Here is a 25,697-nt window from a genome sequence, read left to right as displayed (position 1 = left end):
GTAATTTAGCAAAGTTATTACATCTAAACAATAAGAAAATTATGTGCTGCTTATTGTCAACCTGTTAACTTTTAGAATTAAAAAAAAAGTATATTTGTGTTTCATGTATCCAGCAGTTGATGTAGAAGTCAGTGAACTATAATAATGTTACACAAACAAAAAAGTGAAAAGATGGTAATATCCCAATTTAATTAACTACATTTTATTTTTGGGAAGTTGTACCATATCTATTTGATATATAATTTAATAATCTTATTTTTTGTTAGCAGTAGTTACGAGATAAGATCCAAAAAGAACCAACACACATCTTTGTCTTTAGAACAGTCTTCTTTTCTTTCAAGGTATAAATACTAGTATGCAGTGAGTGTCTATACAAATACTGTATCTTTGTATTTAGATGACATTTGTTACTTTTGCTTTTTAACAAGTGGATTTAAGGGAAATACTCTGAGGAGAATTACAAGATAATTATTTCCATAATTTACGTAATTTATATGGCTCTTTAATTTCCTTATATGTGAAATAGGAGGAGAATTGTGGGTTGGAGTATATTATTTCTAGGTTTTTTCCTAGCCTAATAGTTAAATCAGAAAACTGCAGACTTTTCCCACTTTTTGTGCAGTGATTATTTTTAAGATATACAAAGAGAGCCTATGAAAGGGCCTGGAACTAGTTATTCCTTTCTGAGAATTAGATATAGCTGGATCAAGAAATCTTTTTTATCCTTCATATTGTCTTCAGAAATAGAAGCAAGATATATGTATGATCAAAGTCTTTTTTTTTTAATTTTAAATAGTGGAATACCTCGATTTTTATCTTAGATTTAATTCTGCATAATGTTAATCTTCTTAACATTTGATGACAAAAAGGAATTTAGATTTTGTGTATGACAAAAAAGAAGACTTGTATGGTGAATCAGAAACACAGCCTGTATCTTCCCAAATTTATATTTTTTTTGGATTTGCTTTTTGGCAAATATTTTGTTTTGTAAGTTTTACATTCCTAATGTTGAAAAAATTGTTTAGCAGGTGCCTACTGCAATAGAAGCTGTAATATTTTAACTGTGTCATGAGGTATCTCTGAGGAAGTGCTTTTTTTGTTTTTTAATGGTAAAGGATGTAAGTAATCTCTCTCAAATGTCAAATTAATTTAGGGTGTGTACTTTCTTTTTCCCTTATGATTACGTAGATAGGAAAATTGAATGTTCCAAACAACTCATGGAAAATGTTCCACATCCAACAAACTCAATATTATTTGTACCAGTTAAATGCTTTTAATGGAATACAAAGTTACAGGTAGATTATTTAATATGAGAAAATGCTTTCTTGAAATAGGAAAGCAATCATGTCTTTGAACTGTCATTTTAAATATCATAAATTCTGTTATTTTGAATAATTTTCAACTAAACAGATCTCTTAAGCTGGGGGAAAGTTATCAGACAATAGAACATGTTAAGATGAATTTCATGAATTCCACCCAACATAGCCTTGCTCGGATTAATTCAAACTTATAATGTCAATACTTAAAGTAGAATATAATCTTTAAATGATTACAGGATGGAGAGACATGTGATGTCCTTATATTAAAGGTTGCAATATTACACATCTCTTTGCATTTTACACTTTTTAGCAGCAGGCAGGACCTCCATTTGGTTGTTGTCACATTGTATTTATTTCCCCTTTGTCCATGATTTTGTAAATGATTGGTTTTATGGTTACAAAAGATTATTCTGTCTGTAGTGAGGAGGACCAGTTGGAGATACAGAATATAGGTAGGCAGTCTACTGCAGTAGTTCAGGTGAGCTGATGGCAGTTTTGGGCTAAGGTGGTAGTGGTGAAGATAGAGAGAATTTGGGCTATTTGAAAGCTTCTCCAATCATCTGTTACTCCTAAATCTGTTTCCTATGCTCTTCGATATAATCTCTCCATTTCCTCTCTACCCTTTCCACGGTGCCCTTTGTATCTCTCTCTTTGTCATCAACAAACTCCCCTATATTCTCAGTCTTTTCTCTGGATGTTCCATCGCTTACTTGCCTTCACCGAAACCCAGCAGTAGTTTTTCTGTCACACCACATGCACCTCAGAGAAGAGAGGTGGGATTGTTTTTTCCTAATATCATTGTAGACCTCTGTTCCCCTTCCGCTTGTGAAAACCTTCTTCTTTGACGCTCACATCATCAGTCTGCATCACTACCTCCCCTTCTTCTTGGCAACCTTCAAGTTTCTTCCCCTGCTTGTAAAGTCTTTCATGGTCTGTCTTTCTACCTCAGTATGTTAATCCTTATATTTTCTATCCATCCGTGGACCCCACTCCTGGTTCTCCATACTTTAGTCACCTTAGATGTACCAGAAATCCAGTTAAATGCTTTCTTGAAATAGGAAAGCAATCATGTCTTTGAACTGTTATTTTAAATATCATAAATTCTATTATTTTGAATAATTAGAGTCCCTGGCCTGTAATTATAGTCATTCACTTAACAAATACCCTTAACTTCCTTAACCCCTTCATTCTTCCATCGATCTCAAACTCAGATGATCTCAACCTCCCACTTTCTTTATGGCTACACCACACAAAGTAGCTGAGTATTGCTGGAGAAAATCACACTTTTGCTGCGTTTCTGATAAGCTCACTCTTCTGCGTTTTCCTCAGTGACTCTTTTATACCTTGATTACTCTGTTCACACTTTCCATTTTTTACTTCCTCAGTTTATATTATTCCTGAATATCCTGCATCTCTCCACTACTTAGTCTAGACCTAGTCACCGTAATTTTTATTTTTGTTTCAGCTAATTCATTCTCCAAACTGTAGCCAGAAAGATGATGATATCACTCTCCAATTGGAATCCTTCCGTGTTTCCCAGTGCTCCCCACTCTCTCAGGGTGCCATGTTCTTTTTTTTTTTTTTTTTGAGTTGTGCACACTGGCTTCAAATAAGCTAAGCTCTTTCCTGCCTGAGGGATTTTTTTTTTTTTACATGATATTCCCTCTGGAATATTCCTTCTGTATAGTCCCACTCACCCAACTACCACTACCACATTAATTCCTACTCTTCACACTTAGCTTAAGATCACTGCCTCAGAGAGGTCTTCCTTCCTGTTGAGAAGTAAATAATGGGGAGTAAGTAGCAAATACAAAAATTGCTGAAGATTTATGACCTTTTAGAATACACTTTTAGCAGCCAAGTTGTAGAAGGTTATGGAGAAATATATGTGGTAAGAAAATAGGTACAGAGCACTTTTTCTAGAACCTGTCAGAAAAGGAGAGAAATACTTTGGTAGTTGGATTGCGTAGTGGCTGAATTGACATGTACTGAAAATATGGGAGTCCTGTATGTGCTAGGAAGCAGCCAGTGTGTGAGATACCAGTAAAGTATCTCACACACTGTAAAGGAAAGGAAAGGAGATGGTTGATGACGTAAGAAAATAAGAGGACTTGTGTCTCATGGCTTCAATTTTGGTAAAGAGGTCATCTGCCAAGAGTGTAGATCAGTAGTACATGATAATTAATATAAATTTGGTGAGCTCGAGTTCTAGGTCTGTTTAAACTACAGACATAAATTCTTTATGTTTGGGTTAGCATTTCTAAACAGTGCTATGTCTTTGGATTGCTTTTGAAATAGAGTTTTTAAATAATCTAAACTATTCAAGTATTTCATAGTGCTAGAACATTTCCACAGTATTTTCTGCCTTGAAAGGTGTGAAATTTTATTTGAGCCCCAGAGTATTATATCATTTGTCACTTCACTCTTGGTCTATTTTTCTTTTTGTCCCCACACTGAATTTTACTTAATTTGTTAGCTTTTGTTGTTAAAGGAAAGATCTTAAAAACTTTCAACCCCAGAGAGATGCTTGAGCAAAATAAAAAATCTCTTTCTAATATTAGAATTGGCCATATCAGAAATTAACTGTCTCTATATAGCTTAAATAAAAGGCCTTTGCAATCATAAAACCGTAGAATTAGACCTACAAGAGATCTTCAGCATTGCTGATTCAAGTCACCCATTTTCAGATGAGAAAGAATTGAGAAAGAGAGATGGTCTGAAATACATTGTAAAAATGGGTACAGATGAAATCAATAAATCTATGACCAGAGAAATTGAAATGAGTATTGCTTCATTAACCAAAATGAAATTTTAAAACAACTACTGTTTATTGTGTGCCTGTTGGTGAAAGGTCTAAAGTAAATATGGACTGCATGCTATAATGCATGCTATATATTTTTAAAATATATAATATATGCATACAGGACAAAATTTAAAAGCATGAATGGGTTTGCATTGAAAAGCAAGTCTCCTTTACATCCCTTTCCCTCAGCCTCTCTGCTCCTCTTATATATTTGTTCAGAGGTAGTCAGTGCATTTAAAAACACCCTTACAGGGTTTTTCTTCTTAACAAATGATAGCATACTATATACATTATTTTGTATTTTCTTGGGGATGGTTTCATATCAGTATCTATAGAGATGCCTTATTTTTAAAAAGGGGCGCTAAGTACTTACATGCTACAAGATACATTTATATGATATGTACTTTAAGGACATCTTGGCTGGGTATAAAATTGGGGGCAACATTTGTTTTTCTTTTTTAAGTATTTAGATCATATCACTTTGTGGTCTTCTGTTATCAGTGTTGCTCTTGAGAAATGAGGCTGACCTGAGGTTTTCCTTGTTTGTGCATGATTTCTTATTTTTGCCTAAATACCCATATAATTCTTTATTTTAAAAGTCCCATAAATATCATTATTGTGCAAATTAAAGGTTTTATTTATTTTGAAAGGTTATACTTTATCACCCTATCATATCTTAGAATTTACATTTATTCTTTTTACTTTTTAAGCCTTTGTGAGAAGAGTTTTGTATTTTCTTTGGATCCCCTTTCTCCCTCCTCCATATCTGTTGTGTTTTATATAAATTGCTTTTATATTGTCGGTCTTTTCTGTTTTGTTTTGTATGATTTCTCCATGTTCTTCTCTTTCTTTTTAGTCACACTTATTCTATTTTGGGTTGTTTCTTAATGTGGCTTTTATCTCTATAATGTTATTTTTTTCTTCATTTTTTTTCCTGAGTTCTACCAGCTTGATTTTCATTTCCTTCTGTTGTTGTATAATTTCTTCTTTGAACCTTTGTTTTTCTTCTTTGAGCTCATTTTTTTTTAAAGAGGGGTCACGTTTCCTATGGTTGTCTTTGAGACTTTGTAGAATTATTTATCTGCACTCTTCCTGTGTTTCTTTGAGTAGTTCTTGTTATATGCTCTTAATTTACCTTTTTCTCTTTATACAAATGTTTTTTGCAATTTTCATGCAAAGATCCAGTATTGGTTATGTTCTGATTGTTATTTTTGTTGCAATAGAGTAGGTGGTTGGGTATAAGCATGGGCAGCCTGGAGCTTTTTCTGGTCAGAATTGTTACCTGAATACCCTCTCACCAGATCTGTTATTTTCATTACCCTGGATTTCATTTCCCATTAGTTTTTGGTTTTGAAAAGATAGGATGGTTCTTTATGTCAAGTTATCAGTGTCATAATAATGAAATGCCACTTCCACTCTACATCTGCTGCTTCAGTCATCCTTGGTTCAAGAATTAGGTGTAAACAATATATGTGGCATAATAACAAGAATTCTTCAGTTCAGTCTGCCCCTAACTTTCTATGGTATTAAAATGTGGTTCAAAGAAACATTCTCTACCTCTCATATGGCTTATACTTACATCGAGATTTCACTCCTCTAACGATAGCATGAATAGAATCATTGCATCTGCTGTTCAAAATTGTTTTTTGGAGAAAACACTTGTTTACTGCTTGAGACAGTGACGGCATATGATGGCTTTCATCATGTTCTCTTCCTTCAAGTAAAATTTGCAGATATGTTTCATGTTTATGATTTGGAGTTATGATAGCTTCCTTGCTTCAGTTACAGAGTGAAGTTGCAAAATGATACTCATTGCTTACAAGATGTACAAGGAAATGTAGTTTCTTAATTGGCTATCATGTGTCATCTTCCTCATAAGCCCTCTACCTTTAATAAAGGGCAAAGGGGACACAAAGCTTGGTGATAAACAGGATCTTGGGCTTTTGATAAACAGTGTCTTTCAGGTACCCTAGTGTCTCAGGTTTCTTCTCGTTACTCCCGCTTCCACTGAGGTGTGGGCTCTGGTTGCATGTATTAATTAAAGGATCCTTTGGGAGGTGGTTAGACTTCTCTCATAACTAGAGAGGAGGGTAGGAGAACTCAGACCCACACTGTCCCTACAAGGCTTTGTTGCAAGGACCTGGACTGGTGACTGTCCAATAATGAGTCATCCTGTTTCTCATTAAAGAGGCTTCTGCTACCCATAGTCCTGTTTCCTGTTTCCCTGCAGTCATGGAGTTCCCTGTACTATGTGCTCTTTGTCCTGATCCAGACCTTCCCTAGGTGTCTTACTAGGACAGGTAGAAACTTCTGGATTCCTACCATGATGTACTTGTATCTAGCCTCTTCCTCCATCAGTGTTGTACTATTGCTCCTATACCTTGTTAGAATGCCATGAAACCAAGTACTGAGCTTTACTAGCAGCCTGCAGCCTTTCCTCAACTATGTAGACCTCCAGCCCAGATATTTTTAGGGTACTTGATACCTGTCAGAGTGTTTTCACCCACTCTCTGCACTGCCTCCACCCCCATCTATTCCCAAGGGTCCACACAGAAAAGAAAATAGGGAGAACTCTGATCTCTGATGTCTTCATCTTCCTGTTATTTTTCCTTCATGTAATCCACAGGGACCTAATAGGACCTGTTTTATAATTTTCACATTATGTCTGGAAGGATCTTTCCTTTTGTCGTTTTTGCCAAGTTAACATTATATCCACTCATCATCTCCCTGCAGAAGATGCAGGGAGAGAAATACATTTTTCAGGAAGAAAAGATAAAGGTAGTTCAAAAATACTTTTTGAAGAGAGACTTTTCTCTGTATGTTTTTATTTTTTTTAAGTCAGATTTATTGAGGTATAATTCTATAAAATTTACCCTTTTTAATTGATAATTTTATTGTTTTGATACACATACATAAACATAGTTGTGTAATCACCACCAAAATCAAGATTTAGAATATTTCTGTCACCCTAAAAGATTCCCTCATACCCCTTCCTACCGTATTTCCCTGAAAATAAGACCTAGCCAGATAATCAGCTCTAATGCATCTTTTGGAGCAAAAATTAATATAAGACCTGGTCTTATTTTACTATAATATAAGACTGGGTATAATGTAATTAATATAATATAGTATAATATAATATAATATATTTAATAATAAATATAATATAATATAATATAATATGATATAATATAAAATACTGGATCTTATATTAATTTTTGCTCCAAAAGATGCATTAGAGCTGATTGTCTGGCTAGGTCTTATTTTTGGGGAAACATGGTAGTCAAACTTATCTTCCTACCCTTAGTCTCTAGCAACCACTGATTTGTCATGTAATGTCATAAAAGGGAATCATACAGCATATACTCTTTTGTGTCAGCCTTCTTTCACTTACTGTAATATTTTTGAGCTGATTATTGCAATTAGTTTTTCATTGTATGTATGTACTGTATTTGTTTACCCATTAATCAGTTCATTGGACTTTTGGTTTTTATCCTGTTTGAGGCTGAAGTAAACATTCTGTGCTATACAAATATTTACAGAGTTGTGCAACCATCATCAAAGTCAATTTTAGAACATTTTCATTATGCCAAATTAAAAAATCCCATTATCCATAGCTGTTGCCTCTCAATCCCCCCTCATCCATTCCCATCCCACCTCCCTCCCCCATCCCGGCTCAAGGCAATCACTAATTTACTTTCTATCCCTATATTATAGGTTTTTATCTTCTGGACATTTCATGTAAATGGAACTATATAATATGTGGTTCTCTATGACAGGCTTCTTTCAGTTAGTATGTTTTCAAGGTTCACCCATGTTATAGCTGTATTTGCATTTCATTCTTTTTTTCTTGCCAAATGATATTCTATTGTATGAATAAATCACATTTTGCTTAAACATTCATAAAACATATTTTATTTCAGATTTTAACATAATTGAAGTATATAAAGTTCTTTTCTCAATTACCCTTCATATACCCAAAAAATGGCAATAGCAGTTTCATTCTGTCTGCCGTGTTGGTTTGAAATTAATATCAAATACAAATTTTCAATGATTATCATTCAAAATCTTTATTTACAGCCTCTAGCTTTCTTTTTTTAAACAAACATTACAAAATTCGTATAATTGATTTTGAGCTTTTTTAAACTTTTAAATTTGGATATCATTTCAAAGCAAATATTTTTAGTTTTAAAAGATATTTTTAGCACTTAATATTTGTAAAACTATCTAGAGTTTCTTTGGAAATCTTTCATCACATAAGGAGATATTTAATTTGGGGGGAAGGGTTAAATAGGATCATTTAAAAATGTATTATAACTGATGTAATCAAAACTACAGCTTTTTTGCTCAGCTCTGTGTTGTATAGTGTTTTAATAGTATGGAATATATGAATTACCATGGTTATCTGACCCTATTTTTAAAATTCATTTAAGGGTTGGATAGTAAAACCATTCGAGACACGGGATGGGAGAAAATATTTAGGAACTTTCATGACAGGTATATTAGTAGAGATTTTCATATGTTAATTTATTTAACTTTTATAGCATCCTTTTATAGGTATTTTTACTACATTATAGTTTTGAAGCTGAAACTCACAGAGTAAATACTCCAGTTTTTTAGTTAACAACTCTAAACTTAGTAAACTAGCTTAATAAGACATCAAAATTAAGTGAGACTCAAGCATGTATGATTCCAAAACCATTGTTGTTTTCCCCCTCATTACCTGAGTTGTACTGTAGGGAGGGCACTAAACCTGGAAACACGAGCAAGTGCATATATGTGTGCTGGTGATATTCCATTACATAGCCAATAGCATATCTTTGTTTCCAGACTTTGTGGTTATACTATAAGGGGAATACACACACACACACACACACACACACACACACCACAGGGTGTGATAAAAAGCTACGGTGAATATTGCTACCGAGTACCGTCCAAGGGATCTTCAATACTGGAAGTGGTGCATTGTGCCTTGGTAACAGTGTGTGACAAGTTTCAACTTGTTCGGTGTAGTCAGTCGGGTGTGAGCTACCATTGAGAAGGTTTGTTTTAAAGTGTGCCATAAATCATGGATCACGAATAATGCATTAATATGAAATGGGCAAACTGTTTTATCCTCTATCATGACAACGCTCCATGACACACGCTGCTTCTAGTATATGGCAATTTCTGTTAAATAAAAACATTATGGTGTGTCCTCATCTACCTAATTCACTGGATCTGGCACCGTGTGACTTATGGCTCTTCCTCAAAGTCAAAATGACCAGGAAAGTTAAATGTTTTGAATCAGTTCAGGACATCGAGGCAGCCACGACAGCGTAACTAAAGACACTCACGAAAGAGGACTTCCAGAACTGCTTCAGAAAGTGGCAAGAATGACGGGATAAGTGTGTTTGAAGTGAGGGGGTCATTTTGAGGGGGATTAATGGCGATGTGTCTTTTACTGTAATAATTTTTTTTAAACACTCACCATATTTTTTTATCATAACTTGTATGTCTCACACACACACATATCTATTCAAACATGTACGTCAATATGTATACATACACACATATTTTTCTAAACAGTGTAAGTTCGTGTGTGTTTTATTTTAATGAGTGATTTTTAAGAGAAGTAAATGATATTCAAGGAATTGTTAGGGATAATATATATGTTGGCCCTGCTACAGGTTTATTTTGAAGTTTTAACAAAGTTAAATAATCTGTTACGTTGTTTACTGTAGACTTAAAATAATAATGTTATTTTTTTAACCTCTCATATTAAAGCGTTAGGGAATGAGTGAGTGAAAAGGAAGAAATTACTAATAGTACCTTTTATTTTAAATTAGCTTTGATTTATTTTTCTTTCAATTACTTTCATATTATTTCTTTGGAAGTTAAAATTTTTCTGTTAAGAATATCGGTTTTAAAAGATTATGGAGGTTTTTTTTGTATCTTCATGAATGATAACTTGATGAAATTAGTCATTTATTATCAACGAAAATGTAATATAACTTTGCAAAGTTCAAAATGGACTTTTAGTATTTAACACCAAAGAATTTTGCCTAATTAAAGATTCTGTTTAATTACGATAACAATGCATAGTCCTTCATTAAAATTAACACAGAAAAGTTCTTTCTTGGTCCTTGGAGAGGATATTATATGCAGGCCCTGTTGTGTGGGTTGCAAAATGTCACTGGAATTTATATGCATTACTTGTCTAATTGCAGTAAATGTAGCATGTCCAGATAGGTTTGGAGTTAGAAGGCTGTTTGTTACTTACTGGAAATTACTTGAAACCTCAGTACCAAGAGGCAGCTGTGCCCAGGTCCTTCATCTCTCCCCAGAGATGGCTAAGAAGACTCTTGTTGGACCCTGTCTTTCATGGCGGGAGCAGTAAACATGACAGGTTGTTTGGGAGCCATCTGTTTAAAATGGCTGCTGCTTTGTATGCAGCAATGAACTTGAGATCAGTTTTCTGTCTTCCTTTATGGTAACAGTCTTATTTGGTGTCACAACAGGTGGAAGTTGATGGGTCGAAACTAAATGTTACCAGCACGTGGAACCTGGCTTCACCCTTATTGTCTGTCAACATTGATGGCACTCAGAGGACGATACAGGTAAATATTCTGATGCTTTACTTAGAGGACTCCATTAAGTCCAGAATCCTTCCCAGTACCTGCGTGGTTAATATTTACAGATATGATAGGGAAAAGCTGCATTTTATCCATCTCATACATTTTATAGTTGTAAACAGTTTTTCTTACTTTAGAGAATCTTGAGTTAAGTCTTATTCTGAGGAATCAATGTTTTCTTTTTTTCAGGCAATCCAGGAAGGTTAGTATATTATACTTTGTTATAAAAGCATCCTGTATGCTTTTCTAAAAGTATTAAAAGATTTGTAGTTTTCTTTGCCATTGTGGAATTTTAGTTGTAAAATATGACTGACTTTGTTACCTTCCTTTTCTATATAATTGAAATTGTGTAGTATTATATCAGCAGAAACATAAGCTATTCAGGTTGACTTGTCTAGCACGTTGATGCCTTTTAAAAATTGAGTAATCTTAATTTGTTAACCTCCCCCAATATAAAATTTCTTGCATTGAGGAGATGCCTTGAAATCCAGAGTTGATTTGAGTATTCTTTGTAATAGTGACCTCCATTTTAAAGTAGGAAGCTATGACAAGAGATTCTGCTACAATTTCTTCATCTAACCTCATAGTTGAGGTTTAGGCTTCCAGGAAAAACAAAACAAGACACAATAGAACATGTAACTGTCATGCAAATAAAAATCATAAACCTTCCAAAGCATTTAATCTCATTATTTTTTCTTGTTTTTAATGAAAATGTTCTCACATTTCCTTAACTCAATTTTACATAAGAAACTGATTTTTTAAAACCTAAAAAAATCAGGAGAATCACAGACGGAGACTGCTCTATACCAGATTCATATGTATTTCTGTTAGAGACTGTGCAGCAGAGGATTCCAGAATTCCCCAATAAATATTTGATGATTAAACTAATTTCCCAGCCAAGTTCAATTGGTATATTACCTCTCAGTAAACTCTCAGTAATGAGCCCTGTATTTTAACTTTGGTTTTGTGACTTGTCCCAGTATATTTTTTTCTCTAATATTTTCTTTCCTATTCTAAGTAGGAGGTTAAACACTTGAGACCCTTGAAAAAAATATCACAGCATCATTTTTCATAACATCGATTGTAATTATATCTTCAAAAAACATGGTTTTGTTATACTTGCTTATGTTCAATACTATATACTCTGTACTGAATGTGCTATGGCTCAGGCATTCATGTGTTTTGGTCAGGGGTACATAGTATGACCTCAGTAGTGAGTAGAGAGGATACAAAGTCCTAATCTTTGTGTCAAAATATTTTCAGCATCCTTCTCAATGACTATGCAGATAGGTGTCTTAATGGCACTTTTACATGTAGAGTTGCTAGCTGAATTAACACTGGGTATGTATTTAGAATACTCCCAGAAATATTTACCCATGCATAGGGATAAGGTTCCATAAATCCTTTTTCAGTTTTATAAGTTCTTTGCTTAAAAAACCAAAAGAAAGTTAACGTGAAATAAATGACCCCTCAAGGCAGACTCTTTGACTCTTTGGAGGAGGTTATTGCTTTCAGTTACATGTTCTCTTGTTGGAAGGAAATAAACTCAAAGACGTAAATGGTATACTGGGGAAAAAAGTCATTTACCTAAAGAAAGGTGAGGACAGTTGTTCTTTATCAGACCAGGTAAATTAATTTTATTTACTTTCTATGGGCATTAACATTCAGTGTTGACTTTTTATCTCCAAAAATAATGTGGTCCCATGAAATTGATAACAATTATCATCAGAATAAATAACACATAGTGCTTACTGTGTATCAGGTACAGTTCTAAGCACAGTACATATATTAACCCATTTTATCTTCACAAAAACTGTATAAAGTAGGTACTGTTATTTATACTGTTGTAAATGAGGCAACTGAGGCTCAGAGAAAGTAAAGTGACTTGCTCAAGATGACAGCTACTGAGGGGTAGACCCAGAATTGAAATCCAAACAGTCTTGCAGAGGATCTATGCTGTTAAGTATTCCACTGTGCTGAGGCAAGCGAAGTCACTTCCCTATGATCACAAAGCTAGGAAGAAGCTGAGCAGAAATTGGAACCCTGGCAGTGTGACCCCAGACTGGATGCTTCTAACCGTTATGCTATAATAGTACTTTTCAACTTTCCCATAGAGTTCTTCAAATAATAATTTACCTCTCATTCATGCTTTAAGCCAATGATACTCAAATTTATTGTGCTTCAGAATTAACTAAAAAGATTGCTGGACCAACCCGCAGTTTACTCCGATTAAGTTGGTCTGGCCTAGGCGTGCATTTCTAATACGTTCCTAGGTAATGCTGGTGCTGCTAGGTCATAGTCCACAGTCTGAGAACCACTGCTTTCAAACTTTGAAATCAGAGAGTAAGCTACGGAATGATGAGCAAAAGTGAGGTAAGTAGGTGCCAGGTCATTTGATGGCTTGTTAAGTACATAGTGTGGCCTCTGCTGTATCTTTAGGCCGGTGGGACCCATGGGAGAGTTTTAACTAAGAAAATGATGATGTGAACAGATCTGGAGTTTAGAAAGAGCTGTTTTTTTGTTTGCATTGTAAAGAGTGGATTGAAGAAGAATGAGACTGGAGGCAAAGAGAGAGCTTAGAAGGTATTAGAGAAACAGATGGGAAATCATTTTGCTTGGAAAATATTAGCAGCAATGAGAATAAAGATCACTGTGTGATAAAGATATTTGAAAGAACAACAGGAGAACGAACTGATGGCTTCACAGTGTTCTTTGTTGATTTCTCTTCCTCCTGCCCTTAAGCATGGGCAGATCTTCAAGGTTCATTCCTAACTCCATTTCTCTCTATGTTGACTTCCTGGGCTGCATTATTGCCCAAAAGTTTCATTCAGATCAATACCTCCGAGCAAATAGCAATGAAACTACTATTGTGTATTTGGATTTCTCTTGCACTTGTTTTATGGTAAATTCGGAGAACTATTACTACGGGTATTTTTTAAAGTGCTTTTACCATAATAGCTGTTCTTTTATTTCCTGGATTTTCGGACATACATTTTAACTCTTTACTATTAAATGTTTTATATACACAAAGTAATATGTGTTAATCTTATAAAAACAAGAGGCTAACACAATGAGTCTGTTACCCATCACTTATATTAAAAAGGAAACCTTACCAGTGCAATTGACTTTTCTCAGTGCAGCCCCAGATTCAACCCTCCTTCCTCCTGCCCCCAGAGGCAACCACCACCCTGTATTTAAATTTATCCCTTCCTTTTCTTTAGGGGTATTTACATATATGGTAAAACTGTGAACAATATATAATTTAGCTATTTGTGTTTTTGAACTTGATGTAAATGGCACCTTACCCTCCATGCTTCTGTGAGTTCCCTTTTCCTCCAGCATTATGTTCGTGAGTTTGGTCTGTGCTAATGCGTGCAGCTTTAGTTTATGTCCATATTTTTAATCATATTAATATACCTCAATTTATTCCTTCTCCCCTAAGTAGACATCTGTGTTATTTATTTTATTGTCATAAACAATGCTTATATGACCATCCTTCTACTGCATGTTTACTCTTGAAGTAAGAGTTTCTCCAAGGAACATGCCAGTAGAATGTCTGGGTTGTAGGGACTACGCGTCCGTACTCCTGCGTGGTAATGCCAAACGGTTTTCCCTATGTGATGATACCAATTTATATGCCCACCAATATAAAGATGATATTAACATGAATAACAAGCTAACCTTATTGTATGCTTACTATATCAGGCACTGACTCTTCTAAGCACTTTGTTGTATTAATTTATTTAATCTTCACAGCAATCCAATAAAGTATGTGCTTATGTTTTCCCTAATTTTGCAGTTGGGGGAAATTTAGGTTTCTAGGGGATAAATGGCTTGCCCATGGCATTCTGCTAGTCATCGGAGGAGTCAGAATTTGAACCCAGGCATCTGCCCTTAACAATTTTGCTTCATATCCTAGTGAACTACTATCGGACTACTTAGGCTTTTCCCAACTAGTAGAGTTAAGTGGTATCTCTTTGAGGTTTTAATGTGTAATTCCCTGATTAATGATTGCAATGAGCATTTCAAAACATATTTATTGACAGTTCTCTTTTCTCTTCTACAAATGCCTGTTCATGGCTATTGCCCATTTTTAAAAATGCTGTTGTCTTTTTCTTATTGACTCATAAAGTTTCGTTATATTTTGTGGATTGTGATCCTTTGTTATATGTGTTAAAAATAACTTCTCCCAGTTTGTAGCTTGTATTTTAAATTATATAAGTTTTTAATCTGAGAGTAAATATTAGAATTTTCCATCTTTTCGTTTATGGTTTATGTATTTTGTATTGGATTAAACAATCCTCTTCTACTCCCACACTCATAAAGATACTCGCCTACATTTTTCTTCTAAACCTTTTAAATTGTGCCTTTTCACATTTAAATCTTTAATCTTCCTGGGATTGATTTGTGTATGGTATGAATTAAGATCCAGTTTTACTTTTTAAAATATGGATAGCCAGTTGTGCCAGCACTGTGTATAGTCATGGTTTTCTCCCCTTACTCGCTTGCCTCCCTCTCACCTTTCCAAACCCAAAATTCTTTAAGAGGCTTATTGTTTCTGTGAAGTATTTCTCAATTAAATGTAAACAAAAATATGATTTTATTCCCTTTTCATATGAAACTCTGGTCACTATATTTGCTTTCACAAGCTCTATGCCAGTCACTCCCTTTCATTTTTCATCTCTAGGGAATCCTTAGCTACTGAAAAAGGGTGTGTGTGTTGTGTATGTGTTTTGCAGACCAAGGGCATCAGATGGTATTTAAGATACACCTTAGGAAAGCATACTCATGAAATGGGAGGTAGATTGGGAAGCCTTCAAGTAGGGAAATAATGCTAAGCATGGGAAAATAGATTGGAGGAGCCAAGATATGAATGGAAAGTTAAAGAGTCTGTGCTTTTCAGTTACAGGTGGAGATATCATTGAAATGATTTTTTGCACAGGAAAGTAATGTTCATCAAAAAGCTGTTGTGGAAGGTTAATGTGTCTTCATAATAGAAGAGGGGTTAAGAATTTGAAGGGGTAGTTGGGAAGGAGTTCATTTAGAAAATAATCATATTATTTCACTCATGAGGTAACAGATCCTAAACTAGGGCGCTAAAACTATACAGAGAAGGGGCAGCTGGGTTTGAAAGAAGTTGATGATGAGAACTTGAAACAATTTGTTGAATGCTCTATACACACAATGGATGCCATAAGGACCACTAAATCCTAAATCCAACAAACATCGGTCCTCTGCTTTGACTGTTTTCCTTTCCTTTTTTTTTAAATATTTTATTGGCCTTGCCAGGCATTCATTGTTAGGTGGTTATCCCTTTAAAAGAAAGGTTTTGAAAGGGAACCCTGCATTCCAGGCTTTTACAAACCAAGCCACCAATCATGTACCAACGTCTAAAAGAAGGAAAAAAATGATAGAAATTTGGAGATTAAATCTGCTGTTCTTTTCTTAGATTTTTCTTCTTCAACACTATTTTGTAACCTTAACAGGATTTTAAAAATTGTATAAAATATACATAAATTGTAAAATATAAAATTTACCATTTTTAACCATTTTTAGATCTATAGTTCAGTGGCATTAAGTACATTTGAATTGTTCAACCATCACCTCTATCCATCCACAGAACTTTTTCATCATCCCAAACTGAAACTCTGCTCCCATTAAACAATAACCTCTGATTCTGCTTCCCCCCAGCCCCTGGCAGCTCCCATTCTACTTCCTGTCTCTATGAATTTGGCTATTCTAGGTACCTCACATAAGTGGAATCATACCGTATTTCTTGTTTTGTGACTTGCTTATTTCACTTAGTGTAATGTCTTTAAGGTTTATCCATGTTATAACATATATCATAATTTCCTTCCTTTTTAAGGCTGAAATAATATTCTATTGCATGTATATACCACAATTTGTTTATCCTTTCTTCTGTCAATGGACATTTGCTTTTTTTCTACCTTTTGACTGTCGTGAATAATGCTGTTAATAGCATGGTTGTACAAATATCTCTTTGAGTTCTGGTTTTTAGTTCTTTTGGGTATGTACCCAGAAGTGGAAATTGCTATATCATGTTGTAATTCTAGTTTCATTTTTTGAAGAACCACTATACTGTTTTTCACATCAGCTGCACCATTTCACATTCCCATCAGTGATGTACAAGGATTCCCCTTCTCCAAATTTCACCAATGCTTGTTACTTTCTGGTTGTTGTTTTTATTTTTATAATAGCTATCCTAGTGGGTAGTGGTATCTCATTTAGATAGTTATTGAAAAAGCATTCAGAATATTTTCCAATACTTGCTCTGCCTTCACCTGTTTTATGGTATAGACAATTCACTGCATAAATGGAACTTTTTTAGTGCAAATAGAAGCAACTTTCTTACAACTGTTCTTTTAAACTCATTCTCTCAACTGATTCTTTTCTTCCCTACATGAAATCATGTATAATTCTTACAATCTGTACAGTTGCTACCAGGTAATAAGCAAGCAATGTTCTATTTGGAAGAGGGTATATTTAAAAGTCTAGTTTATTGTAATGTCAAAAATAGGTAAAAACTAGTAAGACTTCTAGATTGAGAAATTTTTATAGGGAAGATGAGAGTGTTACTTTCTTCTTTGTTGCTTTATTTTCTCTCCCACTTCTTACCTGCTACCGGGTCTCTCCAGATTTGCAGTGGAGGGTAAAGCTAGGAAGTACACAGCAGGAAGAACAAGCAGATGTTATCTGGTATTCATTCTTTTGGGTCATGGCAAATGCCCATAGATGGCTGGTCTTCTGTAGATCTTATGTCTTCTGTAGATCTTCTGTAGATCTTATGTCTTCTGTAGATGTGTAGATCTAGGGGAATCCCTCATCTGCAGAGCCCTAATGCCTGCTCTGTCTTTTCCAGGTGCCTTCAGCATCCTTATTCTCCACCTTCCAGGTGTTCCTGTTGGGCAGGGTCTCTCATAATGACCTAGCCCCCATCTCTTTTGCATGATCCACATCTGATCCAAAAGAAACAGTTATAAATCCTTGCTTTGCCAGTCTTTTCTCTTCTTGCCCTGTCACCGAAAGGATTGCTTGTCTTCTCTACGGGTCCCTCCAAATCCAGGAGACACATGGAAAACCAAGTGACTCTCATGAAATCCCTCTGGCTCAGCTTAAAGTGTTCAACCTCAAATTCTTAGCATAAGACTTCAACCTCCTCTAATTAATTTTTAACTTTCATAGTCTCTTGAAGTGGGAGATGGGCAAATCCTGGTTTCAGTTTCTTAGCATGTCCTACCAGCCAGCCTAGTTGCCATCTTCCTTAAGGATAAGTGGGTATTTAGCAGCTACTTAGTTTTACTGTTGAATCCCTGTGACTACATAAAAGGTAGCATTTAACATCTTTATCTGAGTAGACAATGGGATACTTGGGAAGGAAACATACTTTTACCTTAGGAATTTTCTCCCTATTCATCCAATCAGATTACACTGCCTATTCACCTTCCTGGTTTTCACTGGTAAACTTCATGAGCTTAATTTTATCCATTAGTTTTTTAAAAAATAAATTGTATTTTGGCATGTACATTCATTTGAACACCAAATTTGATAGGTTACTAACTTCCTTTAATTAATCTAAATTGACTTGACCTTGAATTCCTACTAACTTGCTGAGTTCCTGGCACATGGAAAGGCTCAGTAACTGTGGATGAATGGATGAATGAATGAATGGGCACTCACCTTGCATTGTTTAATTTCACAAATAGCCTTCGTTTTAAGATTTAGATTTTTTTTCTAAGGCTTCATCAAATTAAGCTATAAGATAGCCTTCTTAGCCATTTTATCAGTTTTCTTTAATTCCTGATCTTCCAGCATTTGCAAAATCCATACTCTGTTAGACCACATGGCTGGTTGAATTCTGCAAATGCAGAATCACTGTAGTTTCTGTGAGAGCATAGAGAAACGAGGGCTCCCAAGGACCTGCCCACTGACGCATCTTGCGTATCAAGCACGTTTCTTTCCAGTTGAGTAAATGTCTTTCTTACCTTCCTTCATTTGCTCTGGGTAGCTCCTGAGCTGCTTAAGACTAACAGTGGGGGAAAAAAAAGACTAACAGTGATAGGTACTGATAGGTATAGAAAAAAGTCCATCTCAGGCTGATTTCCTCTTTCTCAGAGGTTTGTGCATGCACTGTTCGTGCCCTCCTTTGCCCTGTGCCACTAATTATTCAGTGCTCAGTCAAATCTACCCTGTACTCCAATTTATCCAGCTAGCTGCTTTAAGTCTTCTCTTCTGACTTCAGGAAAGTCATATTCTTGGACAAAAATTCTAATCGTTGTTAATAACTTTAAGTGTAGAGCTAGTGATGCTTGTATCTGAAAGGAGGAGGAAGTCATATATTTTTAAATGAAATCATTTATAATAAATAACTGGGGATATAAACACTGAAAACTCTTAAAGGTCCTGCTTAGAATTTTTATAAGTTTTTAATGTAGTTCTTCCATATAACAACTGAACCAAGTTTTTCTCAAATATCATCATTCAAGAAAAATAATAGAATTTCACATTGATTTTCTTTTTTTATGTTGGTTGCAATTTTCATTGCAAATGTTGAGTCCGTCAGTAACAATGATTATTAAGTAGGTCTTAGTGGTAAGTTTAACTAAAAACCTTTAACTAAACCTTTAACTAAAAAAAACCTTTAACTGAAAAAAAAACCTAAAAAAAAACAGCTTTAACTAAAAACTAAAAAATCATTTCTCATTTTTTTTTGTGGGAAGATATATTCTGATTTCCAAATTACTCATTTAAAAAGTTGGGGAATAAAACAGCATTTCCAGCAGAAATCTACTATGACCCATATATATGCATTTTTAAGTTTTTAGTAGGCACATTAGGAAAGAACAAGTGAAATTAATTTTACTAATCCATTTTATTTTAACCCAATTTATCCAAAATGTTGGCAGTTCTACATGAAATAATATAAAAAAATATTAATGTGATACCAGAAATGACACATAACGCCTGGCATGTGTACAACAATAACTTAAGTAATGGAACAATTGAAGTGAAAGCTAGGCCCTAACAAAACAATGAAGTTGTGTTTGATAGAAAAATATATTCCTCTGCTTCTGAATTTAAATTTAAGCTAATTAAATTAAACTGAAAATTAGTTTTTCAATTGCATTAATAACATTTTAATTTCTCAATAGCCACATGTGACTAGTGGTTACATAGTTAGAAACAAAACCTTTTATAAATCAGAGAGAGTTTATAGAACAAAAATACAAATGTTCTTTTTTTAGTGCTCCTCCATGTGTCAACCACAATTTTGGTTTTTCTTATTTAAAATTAGAAATAGATACGTTAAATTTATTTTTAAATGGAAGATGAATTTTTCATCGAGTTGACAGCCTTTTAATATTTTAATTGCGAAGCTTAACAAAAATTAGAACTATTTTTAAAAAATGGAAAGATTTCCTGCCTGTCTCATACAATTAAAGTGTTGAAACAAAACAAAAGATTTGCTGTGTTCTATACGTGTTGAGCTCACTCTGTTTTCTCCACACACCCAGCATCTTCGTAGTGTGGAACGTGCGGGATGAATAGAACTTTTTTTTTTTATTACTATATTACTGTGAAGCAATTTTTTCTACGCTTGAAAGAGGCTCTTCAATTTTACTTTGAATAACTCAAATAGTTTTCTATTTCTTACAATGTAATTTGTCCAGTGGGATTTAATATATTGCTTCTTGTTAGCATTTTACATACTAGATTTTCATTTTGCGTAGTCATGTTGTTTGAACATTTGCAAGCAGAGCCGACTAACTGCTATTGGCCTGTTTCTTTGTGTGGCATGATTTCTTCCATCCACCTGCTCACAGCAGGTTGTCTACAGGCCTGAAGAGTAGCTAAATACTTTTGAAAATGTCTTGAGATCCTGCTAAGGTCTAACAATTTCTGCATTTGTGCACTGTGAAGCTATTCATGGTGTACCTTTAAAGGTTGTTTTCTTTTTATTTCTCATATTTTTGTTTAAATATTTTCCGGAGAAAATAAATTTATTATAAATAATAGTACAAAGCTGATTGCAGCACTAGTGTATTCTACATTGAATAGGTCATTGGTAGTCAACTAAGTGGAACTAATTTTCTATGTTAAAGCAGACAAATTTGGAGTAGTGTCACAGGAATCTCATGTTATTTACTACAGAATACCAGATTAAATGGATTACTTGTGAATTGATTGCAGGGTTAAATAGATTATATAGCATGATAACTTAAAATGTTCAATGGGACTATGTAATACAGGATATTATACAAGCACATGAATATGATAGAAGAGATGTTATTGTGTTTGCAGATAGTAGTATAACTATCTGTGACATATTCGCAAATGCTTGCCCACACAGAATTTAAGTAGATTTTTTTAAGTGAGCCTTTATTTTCTGGTTTTGAAGAAAATGAATTGATTTTCACACCACTTGAGAAGGAGAAGTTAAAAATAAGTTATTTTCTCAGCTTTTTAGATGAAAATAACTCCACAATCTCTGAGAACTTGTTTTAATCCTAATAAATATGCATAGATGCTAAATAAGTATTTAATAATATTTTAATTAGAAAATGAAATGAAGTGACTTATGTTTTTGCTTATACTTTGCTTGTAAAAAAAAAAGAACTTGGAATTAATCATCTTATGTTTTTAGTTCCAAAATAAATGTTTTCCATGTTTTTCAGATGTTTCTCCCCATCCTTACCCCTTGGAAGTAATTAACTGTTATTTTGTACTATGTGCATGTGATTACTCTAGAGTCATCAGATGTAATGTGAAACCATCTATTTAGGATGTATAGGATACATAAATATATAACTTAGAATAAGTAGAGGTATTTTTTTCTAAAAAAGTAGGAAATGAAACCGTAATTAATCATCTTTTTACATTCCTGAAAACATCTATTATAGTTACACATCTTAGAAACAAGTCCACCAGTAGAACAGAAATAACTCCTTTCACTATGCTTAAAAACATTTAATCACAATTTAACAGCTGTGATGTTTTTGCAACTATAATTTAAAATATTAATTTTGGTGCAAGTCTACCTGTTTTTATAACATAATCCTAGCAGTTTTCTCGTCTCTGGTGGCATATGTTTTATAATTTGGAGTTGCTTTTAAAATTTTAATGTAATAGAAAAATGTCTTTCTGAATCCCTCCCCACCCCCACACATACTTTTTTCTCCTCCACCCTGTATTAACTAGAAAATGATATTTTACTAGCTGCCAGAACAAGAGAATCTTAAATAGCATAAACACTGATTGTAGTAAACATGGAAAATAATGCACGCAGCTGCGCTGGAGACCGATAAGACAAATCCCACAGTAATGGCCTTTAAAACATATTATCAAGTTGGAAATCAGTGAGGAGAAAAAGAAAACTATTACTATTTCTTCCTCTTACTGTTCAGTGAGATTGCTTTTAAAGGTGAAATTGCCTGTGATTTTATTATCCTAGGAAGATATTTTTAGAACATTTGATTTATTATTTTGTGAATATTTTTGCTTTTTTTTTGAGTGAGCGACTTTGCTAATTTTATATGAATTTGATTCTAACATGTTAAAATTATTTTGTTAACAAAGTCTTCTTAAATAGTCTTTTGTTTAAAGAAGCAAAGGAGTATATTTTGTAAACGTTGGAGCAGACTATCAAAATAAGAAGGAAATCTCTAACTATGAAGCGCCACTTAAAATGAAAAAGGGGTAAAATAGTTGGAGAAAATATTTTAATAAGGATGGAATATGTTTCATGAAAATCAAAGTCTTAATTTTTTCCTTTTTTTTTTTTGTTTTTACTTTTTGCTGTTAGCTTATCAAGCGGTCAGTTCATATTTGTTTTGGCATGCCTCATTGTAGGCATTGAATACTTTGTTCTTTGTGGATTCTAAAACCTAATTGTCTTAATCCTAGGCTGTGGGAAAAGTGTATATTCCTGTTTCCTGTATAGAAGTAAATTCAGTTTTGAATGAAATTTTATTTTCCTATTTTTCTTTACATTGATCCTTATTGCTGAGATAGGTTCGGTTTGGGATCTTTGTCTTTCCTCTCCTCTCCTCTCCTTTCCTCTCCTCTCCTCTCCTCTCCTTTTTTTTCATTTTCTTCCCTCCCTCCTTCCCTCCGTCCCTCCCTCTCTTTCTATGCAAGCATACAGATTGTGGTAGTGTGTGTGTGTGGGGGGGGGGGGAGGCTGATAGTCATGTATGTAATTATAACCTGCTTTAAACTGAATGCAAAGTTAGGGGCAAATTATTGGTAGTTGTATCTATGGTTTACATATTCATTGATACAATTTGTGTTTTTAATGTGAAAATATAACTATTGCCCTTTTACATATTGCAGAATTACTTCTATTTGCCTGGGAATCAGTCTAACCCTTGCAGGGCAAGGAAAAGGAACTAGTGTATGTTTTTTACTGGCTCTTACATGGAAGGTAATGTCAAATACGACCTAAGCCGAGTTCTAGATTTTGGTGATACAGCAGTGACCAAGACTTACATTGCGACAGGGGGATGTAGATACCAAACATGTAAACACATAAAAAAGATGCACTGAGTCCTAAGGTTGATGAAGACTATAAAACAGGGTAATTTGTAGAAAGTGACTAGAGAAGGTAGCTTTAGCTAGGGTGGTAGGAAGTTCTCTCTGAATAGCTAACATTGAGTTGAGACCTATGAAGAGAGGAAGGCAGCCATGCAGAAATCTGGGGGAAGAAATTCCCAAGTAGAAGGAATGGCAAGTGGAAAGGCGCTGAGACAGGAAAAAGCTTGGTTTGTGTGGAGGCCAGAAGGAAGGCCAATGTCTTGTGTAGTTATGAGAGCGGAACAAGATAGGCAGAGACCAGATCATGTAGTCTTTATAGGCCAAAGAGTTTGGGTTTTATTCAATTCCTGTTGTGAAGCTTTTGAAGGATTTTAAATAGAAGAAGGATATGACGTGATTTAAAATCACCGCTCTGAGGAGGATGTGACCACTGCAGTTATCCAGGGGAGAGGTGCTGCCCCTAGTTTAGACCAGAAATCCAGCTCACTGCCTGTTTTTGGATGGCTCGCAAGTTAGTGGTTAATTACCTTTATAAGTGGTTGGAAAAAATTAAAGGAAAAATAATGTTTCATCGTGCATGAAAAGCATATGAGATTCAGATTTCAGTGTCCATAAATATAGTTGTACCAGAACATAGCCACATTCATTTGTGTGTATCTGTCTTTTTGTTGTAAGTAGAAACAATGCCCTGATTTCCCCTCACACAGCAATGCAGTGGCTTAGCAGTGGTAAAGTTTATTGTGATATTTTTTGTGCTGAGGACCAAGACTAAAATTGTTCTGAACAAGAAAAACCACCCTCAGCCACTATTATTAAACAATGAATGACTTTGAAAATTAGCTTATATAGCAGACTACTTATAGTTTCTTAAGGAATTCAACCTAAAATTGCAAGACAAAACAGTGCTTACATGCAAAATGCATACTGTAGTAAAGTCATTTTGACAACTAACATTTGAATCACAACTAATGTCAAGATGCTTTTTACACTGCCAGGGCTGTCAAAAGATTAAAACAAGAAGCAAACTACAGTTCCAGTAGCAATTTTTAAACCTCAGTGTAAGAGCAAAGGAAATCTCCATATTTTAAAATCCATTTAACTGTACAATTGAGAATCTTTCCCCTAACTTCCAATTAAAAATTATTAAACTGTAGTATAATGTTATGCTAAAGGCAAATATCAAGAGAAGAATTGGACAAAATTCTACAAATGGCTTCCAAGTGAAATCATATGCATGTGGATTAATGTTGGTATTCGGCAATACCTGTCTATGGAAGGACAATGGCTTTGGGGGGGCAACATTCAAAATATAGTAATAATTAAGCACTTGTTTTGTAATACTGTAATGCCGAGTCCTTTTGACGTGACCCCAGTCTTTGACAGCTCCCTTACTTTCTGATATGACAAGACGTAGAAGCCCCATTTCTGCCCCAAGCCTTGAATCAGCCATTTTTTCAAGAATCCTTGATTTCTTTGAGTGGGAAATGATATTTGTAGACAACAAATGGGGTGCTAGGGAAGTTGGTTGCTACTAGGCCTTTTCAGTGTTTCTGGGGAAGATTCAGAAACTGCCACTGTTGCCATCTTCTCAGAATCCAGTAGCCACACTTTTTAATCAGAAAATTTCTAATTCTGAAGAACTGTTATGATTGAGTCTGTTACTGTATTACAGAGGTGATTAATTGTGCGGATTCTATACTGGCAATATGGACTGGATCCTGTGGCTCTTCTTTTCTGCCACAGGCTGGGATGTGTCCTGGTCTGGAAGTAATGGGAATGCTCTGAGTGTTTTCCTCACTGCTGTTAAAACCTCGGCAGTGTAGAAGTAATCAGGTTATTGGACTACTCATACACACTCGAAATCATTCTACATCACTTCTTTTTCCAATGTCTTGACAGCTTCACCTCTAATACTCTCCAGTTAAAACTTCTGCTAGACAATTAAACATTGAGAGAAGTTTAATTCACTCTTTCACAGCATGGAAAAACTTCAGAATTCTTGGTGAAGATTGATCTTATGTTTCTGTTTCTGCAGTACTGTTGGGGTTAGGAGGAAATGCAAGAAAATGGGCCTTGTCCTTAAAGAACTCGCCACAGCTAGTTGATGATGTAGTCTAAGACATTGTAGAGACATTCCATCCTGCACAGTCAAAATGGTTGGGTTGGGATTCTTAGTCTCCTGTTGCAATACAGACAAATTACTTTTTATGTTTCTGTACCTTTAATTTCCTGATAAATAAAACAAAAGGTAGATTTTCATATTTGTTTGCTTTTCAAATTATATGTTTCTATGAATGAATCATGTTTACTTCTATTGTGTTCACTTAGCCCTTGAGTTCTCTAACCTGAGTGAGTGCAGTAGCATTTTCCTTGGCCTCTCAAGCCCAGTCCTTCCCCCATCCTACC

The 25,697-nt window shown here is 34.6% G+C and overlaps 1 protein-coding gene across 2 annotated transcripts in view; it reads left to right on the top strand.

Annotated features, from left to right (window-relative positions):
- The window catches only part of PCCA (propionyl-CoA carboxylase subunit alpha), a 359,957-nt gene that overhangs the window by 266,503 nt on the left and 67,757 nt on the right, over window positions 1-25,697 (top strand). For both annotated transcript variants that reach the window (XM_081046031.1, XM_081046032.1), the window contains exon 20: window positions 10,626-10,724. In XM_081046031.1, the coding sequence (XP_080902157.1) occupies window positions 10,626-10,724 (99 nt within the window). The remainder of the gene's footprint in view (window positions 1-10,625; window positions 10,725-25,697) is intronic.

The sequence above is a fragment of the Rhinolophus hipposideros genome (assembly GCF_964194185.1).
Source record: "Rhinolophus hipposideros genome assembly, chromosome: 4".
NCBI classification, from domain to species: Eukaryota; Metazoa; Chordata; class Mammalia; order Chiroptera; family Rhinolophidae; genus Rhinolophus; species Rhinolophus hipposideros.
The sequence above is the reverse complement of the archived record's forward strand: the minus strand, read 5'-3'. Positions and strand labels throughout refer to the sequence as shown.